Consider the following 11,606-nt stretch of genomic DNA (forward strand, 5'->3'; position numbering starts at 1 on the left):
AAGTTATTTCCCTTAACCAGGAAATTAACATTCTTAGAATTGACAGACAGTTGACCCTGAGAGGTCAAGTAAATATCTACAGTGGATCTAAATATTTATAATTAATTAAAACTATTTATGATTAATTATTCATATTTCCCCTTTGAGCTGATTTGCTACATCAGTGTTTGAAAGTAACTGCCACATAACATTTGTGTCGATTGCATTGTTTCGCCCCTAGGTGGCGAAAAGTGACTTAAAAAAATTTATAATGAATGAATCATTTATTCAAGAGAATCGTTCAAAAACGCTGATTCATCCAGTAGGTTTATGAGTGAGTCGTTGAATCATTGATTAAAACAACTTTTTCATAATTTTAATATTAAATTGAAGTATTAAATATATTATATTTTAAATACATATACACTTCCAGTCTTGAATCTTGAACCGTAAGATTTTTTATATATTTTTTTAAAGAAGTCTCTTCTGCTCACCAAGCATGCATTTATTTGATCCAAAGTACAGCAAAAACAGTAACATTTTGAAATATATTTACCATTTAAAATAACTTTCTATTTGAATATATTTTAAAATGTAATTTATTCCTGTGATTTCAAAGCAACATTTATCTGAAATAGGAATCTTTTTTAACATTATAAATGTCTTTATCATCACTTTTGATACTTCAAAATCTTTGGACTGGTAGTGTATATTAAAATGTTTAATACTTCATTCAAATTAATTAAACACTTTTAAATAGACAGCAGCAATCATATTTTGCCACACATTATTTCGTTCAGAATCGTGGGAGAATCGTGATCTCTATTTGAGACAAAAAAATCGTGATTCTCAATTTATCCAGAATCGTGCAGCTCTAAAGCACATGTAAACTTGAACAAAGTTGCATGCTGGTTAGAATGCACGGTATGGACTGGGCATTGGGAGCACCCGGTGAACAGGTCAATATGTTTAATACTTCATTCAAATTAATTAAACACTTTTAAATAGACAGCAGCAATCATATTTTGCCACACATTATTTCGTTCAGAATCGTGGGAGAATCGTGATCTCTATTTGAGACAAAAAAAATCGTGATTCTCAATTTATCCAGAATCGTGCAGCTCTAAAGCACATGTAAACTTGAACAAAGTTGCATGCTGGTTAGAATGCACGGTATGGACTGGGCATTGGGAGCACCCGGTGAACAGGTCAATCAGCAAAGCCAGCCGCTCTATGCAGTGATGAACACAGCGAGTCTGTGATCGCTTGACCCATTTGAATTCAACACTGAATTCTCTGTTGCACACTAGCATGATACAAGAAGCTAAAAGCTCCTTGCTGAAGCTAGTTGAACCAGATAAAATGGCCATAACTACGTAAACTACAGTGACGAGGTAAACTGTCCCCAGCCTCAGACATGATCATGCAATACAAAACTAAAATTTAGTTATATAAGCCTAGTTCTTTTCTTTTTCTAATCCAGTGGAACAAAACTGAGGAAGGTTTAAACAAAGACAACAGTTTAAACAAGCTGACAATGAACAGAGGAAACTGAAGACTATGGGTTCAAATTATGTTAAATTCAAAGGCTGTATCCTAGCAAGGCTGCAAATGCTGCCACATTAAGCTCCATCGAAGGCTATGTCAATTTGAAGGATCCTTGAAAAGCAGCCTTCATTTTGTGTCTTTCATTCAGCATATTTTGAAAGATGCAGCAAGCTTATCCTTCGATAACCCACAATCCTTTGCACACATTCAAAGAATTCAAATTCAAAGAATTCAAGGAAAATTAATGAGATCATCCAATTTCATTATGCAATGCAATACAAAAAAAATTATTTAGCAGATGAAGCCATTAATTTTTTTATTTTTTTATTTATTTATTGTAAATTAATCACATAATGCTGAATTGTGTGTAATGTAAACTACTGGGAGACCACAGACAGTTGGTCATTAAGTGAATTTTATTAACAGAAAGTCAGTAAAAAAAAAAAATTCACATTTAAATGTTAATAGTATTTTCATGCTGTGACCATGGGGGCAGAAACATTTATGACATAGCCAAGTCATGAAGCTATTTGGTTACAAAATCTGCCCCTGCTCTTGTATTAAAAAATAAGGTGCATAAGAAGGACATAACTTTACTGGATGCAGACTTCTAATTGAGAAGTATCCAGCATATGCACAAAAAAGAGGTGCAAAACTAGAAACAGGTAAAGATGACAATATTGCTTTGTAACTAGAAATCCAGACATCATCAAAAGAAGTGAGAATATGAAAACAACGACAGAACACAAACCATGGGATTTTTTTTTTTTTAAATAAGAGTCTTAGGACTGTGGTTGCACGGTATACACTGAAAGTGCTGAAGTACGTTCGCAAATCCTTTCATTATAAAAAAACAACAATGTAAATAAGACATTCATTTTACAGTGTTGTTCGCTTCAATGATTATAACACGGGCTTTCCCTCAGTATTGTGGCAGCACTGAGTTTCATCTCATTTCCAAGATGGCGGTGACCAATAAGCATAGACAGCTGGTGGAATGTGGAATTTAAAAATACACTTTTATGTATTTTGCTACATGTATTGTATGAATGTGCAATGTAAAATAAATATACTATAACAGTTGTCTGTGTATATCAATAAATACCTATGTTTTCACTTATTTTGTGTGTTTAATAGAAAACTATATAGCACGAACACCTAGAAGTGCTGGAATCTGGCATTTAGATAGTTTTGAATAACAAATGACAATATACTTATTTTGGGACGGTCGTCTGAATTTTGCCCATTAGCTAGCAGAACACAAAATATCCTTGTCGAGTCATGGCTCAGTGTTTTGGTGTGGGACATTTCAAACAGGATTATTCCCACTTCTAGTTTGGTCTCGAAAGTGGCATATGTATATATTTCAATTCCATGCATTTGTCTAATCTGTATATATTTTCTTTTTTAAATAATTGTGTATTTTGGGTCTATTGTTATTCTGCTAGTGTGTATATTCTCCTTCTATATGCATATGGTTGCAGTGTCTGGATCATGCACCAAAGATTTCACATATCACTACACTATAAAAGATGTAAAAGATACTTCTAAGATTGATCAGATTTCAGAGAAAAGTTAACCCAACTCAGCTAAAGCCCTGCTGCAACAAACAGACCCACACAGTATGAAGCAGTGGGACTGAGGCACGGGAAGCATGTCTGTGAGAGGGGCTATAGGCATGCGGTCCGTGTCCAGGCCTCCCACCCCTGCATGAAATCCTCTCTATAGCAGCATTCACGAGAACCCGAGGACACCCACAGGCCCCAAAGACAGTCCCTCATCTGTTTGACTGTCATTGAGCATTCACCAGCTATTCCTCATCTCATTCTCTACAAGCCAACCGCAGCAGAATATTCACTTAGTGCTATAAACAACTGTAACAACTACAAAAAAAAAGCTACAGCTGATATATTTAGTAAACTTCAACTGACAAAATATTTTGGCCAGAGAAAAAAAAAAAAGTATACGGACCAATTCTCACTGTTAATTAGTTGCTTATTAGCGTGCCTATTATTAACATATGGTCTGTTTATTAGTACTTATAAAGCATATTCTGCATGACCATATTCTACATACCTAATCCCACCCAATACCTAAACTTAACTACCTTACTAACTATTAATAAGCAGCAACTTAGGAGTTTATTGAGGCAGAAGTCATAGTTAATGGTTTGTTAATAGCTAGAATCAAACCTTAAAATAAGGTGACCATATATATACACACACACACACACACACACATTATATATAGAATAACATAAGTATATTATATCCAGACTTCAAAACTATTTTTACATTTTTTTGAGAGTTTGTTTCAGTGGTTCTTAATCCTGTTTTTTAAATTAACATTCTTTAACACCTGCTTACAAGCATTTTTTTTCATTCCATGATTATGATAGATGATGCATGGCTACAGAAATAATAAAAACACTTTCTTTTAAACTGTGAGCTGTGTTGTGCTCTCATTTATCATGGCAGCACAGTGTTTGGATGGAAATTAATTGGAGGACGTTTTCTCAAATGAGATACGTTCAGAATATAATGATGTATTACGCGGTGGTCACACTAGACTCTGTGACATTGTTTCAATATTTTAATTTGGTTCCTGTTTTTTTTAAATGTAAGAATAAAAAGCATCAGTGAGAGCTCACTGCCGAGGCTTTCATAAAAGTGGGCAAAATGTTTCTGTCTTTCTGTAAATATATTCATGGCTTGATAACTGTGAAAGTAGTTTTAAAGCTAGAAGATGATTAGATTTTTCTTTGATTAGACTGTTGCAGAGCTTTTTAGTTGTTGTGCCCCTTATGGGCAAAGTGAAAAAACATTTCTATATTTTTTAGAATGTCCTGTTGCCTGTGTATTAAGTTTCATTGTGGTTGGACTTTGTGTTTGCTGGATATAGAGCAATTAGTCGAAATGGCAGACCCTTAAAAATGTATAGCTTATATCAAGTTTTGAAATACTGTTAATAAATTTGTCATGACAGTTATTTATTTTATTTCAAAAATGTACAAAAAATATGAACCTGCGTCTGACGACTGAACCCCTCTGGGGTGTATTCTATTCTTCGCAAGTGAGAAATTATTGTCTGTTGTCAGTTGTTAACCATATGTAATACACAACATAACCTCTATTCCTTCACCATTTGTGGCTTTTACATCGGTAAGAAAGATATTCTGGTATTATTGCACTTGCTTTCTTTTTGAACTAAGAACAGAATTTGAAAGTTGACATTTTCACACACTGCACAAAGTTTGAAAATTGAACAACACTGGGGGAAAAAAAGTGTGCTGAATTTGCATGATTTAATCAAGATATAACCAAATGAATCAGTTACACAAACATAATTTGTTCACATCACTTTCACATAATGGAATGAAGTTATTTGTAAATGACTTAAGCAGTGTCAAAGTGATTTTGATTTCCCTGACAGTGTATTCAATTTTATATATTTTTGTCACATCAGTTAATTAAAAGATTGCGTTAGCTGGTGAATGAACAAACAATTAGCTAGCAATAGCACATATTACCATGCTAAATAAGCATGTTAAAGGGATAGTTCACCCAAAAATGAAAATTCTGTCAGTAATTACTCCCCCTCATGTCGTTCCAAACCCGTAAGACCTCCGTTCATCTTCAGAACACAAATTAAGATATTTTTGATGAAATCAGAGAGCTTTCTGACCCTCCATAGACAGTAAGGGTCCTACCACAATCAATGTCCAGAAACGTAGTAAAGACATCGTTAAAACAGTCCATGTGTCATCAGTGGTTCAACCGTAATTTTACGAAGCTACGAGAATACTTTATGTGCACAAAGAAAACAAAAACAACGACTTTATTCAACAATTACGGTTAAATGAATATTACGGTTGAACCACTGATGGCACATGGACTGTTTTAATGATGTCTTTACTATGTTTCTGAGCCTTGATCATGTTAGGATCCTTGCGGTCTATGGGAGGGTCAGAAAGCTCTCGGATTTCATCAAAAATATCTTAATTTGTGTTCCGAAGATGAACGGAGGTCTTACGGGTTTGGAATGACATGAGTAATTAACGACAGAACGAGTAATTAATGACAGAATTTTCATTTTTGTGTGAACTATCCCTTTAAATGCTTAGTATTAAATGCTCATTGAATAAACCTGCCAAAACATCCTCTTTATGTAAAAGCACCACAATGATAACCCTGTGTAACTGAAACGGTTCTCTACATAACTGAACATTAAATACTATTAGGTCTCCCTCTTTACTCTCTCCATTAAAACCCATGCAAAGTATACTGAGAAGTACAGCTTCAGTCATTTCTACAGCAAAAATAAATTGAGCTCTAAGTGTACATACTTGACTATGCACGATAGAGCTCAATATTTTAAGTTATTATTTGTTAAAATTAATAAAGTTAATATTTGCCCTTGAAAATTTTATCTAGTATTGCACATCAAGTTAGGAAGAAAAAGATCACAAATAACATGAGTAAATTAGAAAAGCTGTGTTTTCCATTTTTTCACTGAATTTATATAAGAATGTTCACAAATATTTCGGCACTGCCAAACGTAAATCAGTGAAGCAGTGTTAACAAATACACGTGTTACAAACACAACATATTCACACTTTCTGCACTGATACTGTGCTGGATTTAAATATGGTAAAACGTAAACTGTGCTGAGAGAATTACTTTCCTCTTATTTATTCAAAACTCTTTCTACTGCAGTTCTAATGAGGAGAATAAATACAATGGCATGATACACTACTAAAACATTAACTGGATTGGATTTGCTAACAAGAAAAATAAATAATGTTATTATTTGAGCATTGCTTTTCCACTTAAACAACAAATAAGGAATTTGAGCTTGAAAAAATCAATTGCTGCAAACATATACATGTTTAGACTACTGAACATCAAATTAATCATTTTTATAGACTACTGAACATCAAATTAATCATTTTTATAGACTACTGAACATCAAATGAATAATTTGATGTTCAGTAGTCTAAACATGTAGGCCCATACGTTTGCAGCAATTGATTTTTTTTCAAGCTCAAATTCCTTTATTTGATGTTTAAGTGTCAAATATACAATATGATTACACATGAATTAAGACATTTTAAGGGAATAAAAGGTAAACAGAAAAACTTCTACAAATATCTGGCTTCTATATTATATTTTGATTCTATATGGGGGGGAAAAAAAACACTAAACTCCAGGGCAACTACACCAAATACGAACATGAACTTTTTTAACATTAATATTTGCAATTAAAATGTACATAGGCTAAATGTATAAGAGAAAATCTATATTGCAGGTGCTGTAACTGACCACCATTTCTTTAAAGTGTTCCATTATCTTTAATTTTTTCCCAGTTAACTCACAAATGGTTCTGATGTAGTTTCCATGCAATTTGTCAGTTAATGTAATCTCATTAAAAATGAATAAATAAACAAACTGCATCTTTAATGATCAAAGAAAAAAAAATGCTGTTTAAAATAGTTTGTAGTTCAGGGTTCGAGACAAAAAAATCGAGTAAGGAACCATTGGCTCCTATAAGAAAAAAACGTTTTACCAAATTATTTTTTAAGGTGCCACAGAATAAACACGTTTTATTTATTTTATTAGTATTATTTATTTATTTTACATTTTAACATTTCAATCTTACTGTCATGTGTTGATGTCTCATCTTTTCTTGACTTTATCAGCATTTGAATCCATCTTGTAGATGACCTTGGAACTAAGGTTCACTTAAAGTGGGAACTAAATGTCTTTTCCAGCTTGAAATGTACAGTCACAAAGAATTGTTCATTACACATAATCTGTACCAATATCGTGGACCATAAGCATCACTTGGCAACTGAGTGTAGTTTGGGCTCTTCCTCAATGCATCCTGTAAATGTTGTCATACACTCTTAAAAATAAAGGTGCTTCATGATGCCATAGAAGAACCTTTTTTGTCTAAATGGTTTCATAAAGAACCTTAAACATCTTCAGATAATAAAAAGTTGAGAAAGAGATGGTCCTTTAAAGGAACACTCCACTATTTTAAAAATAGGCTCATTTTCCAACTCCCCTAGAGTTAAACAGTTGAGTTTTACCATTTTCGAATCCGTTCAGCCGATCTCCGGGTCTGGCGGTAGCACTTTTAGCTGTAGCTTAGCATAGATCATTGAATCTGATTAGACCGTTAGCATCTCGCTCAAAAATGACCAAAGAGTTTCTATATTTTTCCTATTTAAAACCTGACTCTTCTGTAGTTACATCGTGTACTAAGACCGACGGAAAATGAAAAGTTGCGATTTTCTAGGCCGATATGGCTAGGAACTATACTCTCATTCCGGTGTAATAATCAAGGAACTTTGCTGCCGTACCATGGGTGCAGCAGGCGCAATGATATTACGCAGCGCCTGAAAATAGTCCCCAGCACGCTCTCTGTGCAAGCAGGTGGTCACTTTGATTATGTTGACGGAAGTTAGCCTATTTTCAGCCGCTGCGTAATATCATCATGCCATTCCGATCTCTCTCGCGCTGCACAACTGAGCTGCGTTTAGCAGGTGTGCCGTAAATGCTGCTGTGCGGCAGAGATGAGGACTGTTTGAAACTCTTTTTTCCACTAAAACTTTGATGCGCAAGCATAGTCTGTTTAATACGTGAACATAAAATATGTGATTGCAAAACAATCAGGAAAAAGGGCATTACATGCAAATTTTTAAGTTATGACATGTAAATATATATAGTCGCCAATGGTGACCTCAGCAAAAACTTCACTTGCAAATTTATATTTTCCATTTTAGTCATGGGTGCAGCAGGCGCAATGATATTACGCAGCGCCTGAAAATAGTCCCCAGCACGCTCTCTGTGCAAGCAGGTGGTCACTTTGATTATGTTGACGGAAGTTAGCCTATTTTCAGCCGCTGCGTAATATCATCATGCCATTCCGATCTCTCTCGCGCTGCACAACTGAGCTGCGTTTAGCAGGTGTGCCGTAAATGCTGCTGTGCGGCAGAGATGAGGACTGTTTGAAACTCTTTTTTCCACTAAAACTTTGATGCGCAAGCATAGTCTGTTTAATACGTGAACATAAAATATGTGATTGCAAAACAATCAGGAAAAAGGGCATTACATGCAAATTTTTAAGTTATGACATGTATATATACATGCCAATGGCGACCTCAGCAAAAACTTCACTTGCAAATTTATATTTTCCATTTTAGTCGCAGTTTGGAGCCCTGTAGTTAGAACCACTGGACTAGTAGTAGATAATAACATAATTTCCACACAAAAAGAGAGAAAGAGAGAAAGTGAACAATGACGTTTGGGCAGTGAACAGTGAAGGCAGTGACAGACTAGCTTTCTGAACAATATGAGCTTTTGAATATGGACGCAGAAGACTGTAGTCTCTCTGGAGCCTGTGCCAGCTGGTGTTAGCTCCAACAACCTTAAACATGCAATAGAAACACCACTGTGTCATCTGCTCACTCACTCCAGAACACACATGCAGAGAAAAACATAGCTATTATTGTATTTGTATGCATGGTTATTGCCACAATAAGCTTGTAATAAATTTTTTAATTTTTTTAAGCAGCCTAATTTAGAGTGAAGATAAACATTCGTATTATTCCACTCAAGCAATCCACCTGCTGATGATATCACGATGTGGAACAACTTCTCAGTAATAAACTGCTGTCCACACCTACATCTATATCTAGTTTCCTTGCTACTTACTGTCTTAAACAAACCTATATTACAAGACCAAACTAGAGTATATCTTTGATTTGCCACATCATCAAATCCAGTGACTAGTACTTTTTATATCAATTCAGCACATTGGTTTGGTTTCCAGATGGATTCATAACTTGTGCGCCCTTTACTCTGGAAAGTTGCGTAAAAGCCATCCAGTTAGATCAGAGCTTGCCAAACGCACAAAGTGCTTTGCGGCTTTGTGTGCAATATGCAGGAATTCCGCTAGGGTTTCTGGACCCCTGGACAGTTTATTGCCGGGCTGAAACTAGGGAACCATCCACAATGCTTTCCAATGTAAGGATTCAGGTTTTATCAGCTCAAAGTACAGAAAAGTAGTGGCAGCCTTAACGTTACACAACTAGACTTGAGCATATCTTGCCAGTAATCCCTGATTAGTAGATATACAGACAAATATATATATATATGCAAATTAATAAATAACACAAAAAAAACTTTCTTACCAAATACCTCATCTTGTGACTCCGGTGAGTCTGTTGGGATGTGTTCAGATACTGCTGATGATCCCTTCAAAAATACAAATACAGAGTTTTACATTTACAACCAAATAATGCTTAAATGAAACACAAATTGTAATTGCATTGCATGAAATAATCAATGCTTCATTATTTTTTAAATAATGTTATATTAACAAAACCTAAATACTCAAGCACTGTACATGTGTACACACGTTTCCTTTTCCTCCTGTAGCATTCTGAAGTGAAATGAGACCAGATATTTAATCATAGAAATGACTAAAACCTAAAAAGTGGTATTTTCCAGTGGTATAATCCTATAAACAGGTTAAGGGCAATTTACACTTGTCAGACCTACGCTGTAGCCTTGGTGTAGATCACAAAGATGTGATTCGTCATCTTTGTAACTAAAGATATTCCACCAGCATAATAATAATAATAATAATAAAAAGATATCTGCAGTAGCTTTGCATCTATGAATGTTACAAAGCTTGATTGCTTGAAGCATCTCATGAAAGATGATTACATACATTACGTAAAAGGTAAAGGAATCTACTGTTCTAAAAATGTTCTAAATGATCTAAAAATAAACCATATAATGGTAATAGATATATATATATATATATATATATATATATATATATATAGGTGCTTTAAGAATTGAGAAGGGCTATAGAAGTGGTAGTTTTTTTTTTGTAATTTGCCTATTTGTTGAAAATGAACTTAGTCCTAGTGCCTGTGTGTTCAAGAGAACTAAAGCATCCCCTCTGGAAAAACTGACATGAAACAAAATGGAAGAAGCAGCAAATGGGGAAACCACGTGAGTGAGTGTGACGTGACATGTGGTGACCCATACTTGGAATTACTGCTCTGCATTTAACCCATCCAAAGTGCACACACACAGCAGTGAACACACACACACCATGAACACACATACGCCATTTATGCTGCGGCGCCCGGGAAGCAGTTGGGGGTTCGGTGCCTTGCTCAAGGGCACCTACAATCCCTGTCGGTACGAGATTCGAACCCGCAACCTTTGGGTTACGAGTCCGACTCTCTAACCATTAGGCCACGACTTCCCACTGTTGCTCTTTAAAAAAACGGAAACAAACAACACAAACTTCTTTTTTGATAGTGATCGGTGACAGATGCCTTATGTCTGTGGGCGACAGCATTCTGAGATGTACTGTAATAGTAGCCAATTATTTTGATGATAGGCTTTGGCTCCAGCATTTCAGAATCACCAGAGCAACAGTTCTTTTCTTCTCGGAGCATATTAATTAGTTACATGACTTCTTGAGGCAAAACCATTTTTTATTTATTTATTTTTACATGCTTCTCGAGCTTTTTTGCATTTGGCTCCCAAAATCTGGAATAGCCTTCCTAGCCCGGGAAGCAGTTGGGGGTTCGGTGCCTTGCTCAAGGGCACCTACAATCCCTGTCGGTACGAGATTCGAACCCGCAACCTTTGGGTTACGAGTCCGACTCTCTAACCATTAGGCCACGACTTCCCACTGTTGCTCTTTAAAAAAACGGAAACAAACAACACAAACTTCTTTTTTGATAGTGATCGGTGACAGATGCCTTATGTCTGTGGGCGACAGCATTCTGAGATGTACTGTAATAGTAGCCAATTATTTTGATGATAGGCTTTGGCTCCAGCATTTCAGAATCACCAGAGCAACAGTTCTTTTCTTCTCGGAGCATATTAATTAGTTACATGATTTCTTGAGGCAAAACCATTTTTTATTTATTTATTTTTACATGCTTCTCGAGCTTTTTTGCATTTGGCTCCCAAAATCTGGAATAGCCTTCCTGATAACGTCCTCTATTTGTTTCTCTGTTTTTGCGTAACTAGGATTTACACAAG

At 35.3% G+C, this 11,606-nt stretch overlaps 1 protein-coding gene across 1 annotated transcript in view; it reads right to left on the reverse strand.

Moving 5' to 3' along the window:
• Positions 1-11,606, reverse strand: part of LOC107551742 (myelin basic protein-like) — a 30,404-nt gene that overhangs the window by 6,435 nt on the left and 12,363 nt on the right. The window contains exon 3 of the mRNA XM_016233465.1: positions 9,725-9,788. Within this exon, the coding sequence (XP_016088951.1) occupies positions 9,725-9,788 (64 nt within the window). The remainder of the gene's footprint in view (positions 1-9,724; positions 9,789-11,606) is intronic.

The sequence above is a fragment of the Sinocyclocheilus grahami genome, unplaced genomic scaffold (assembly GCF_001515645.1).
Source record: "Sinocyclocheilus grahami isolate Dianchi unplaced genomic scaffold, SAMN03320097.WGS_v1.1 scaffold431.1, whole genome shotgun sequence".
Taxonomy (NCBI): domain Eukaryota; kingdom Metazoa; phylum Chordata; class Actinopteri; order Cypriniformes; family Cyprinidae; genus Sinocyclocheilus; species Sinocyclocheilus grahami.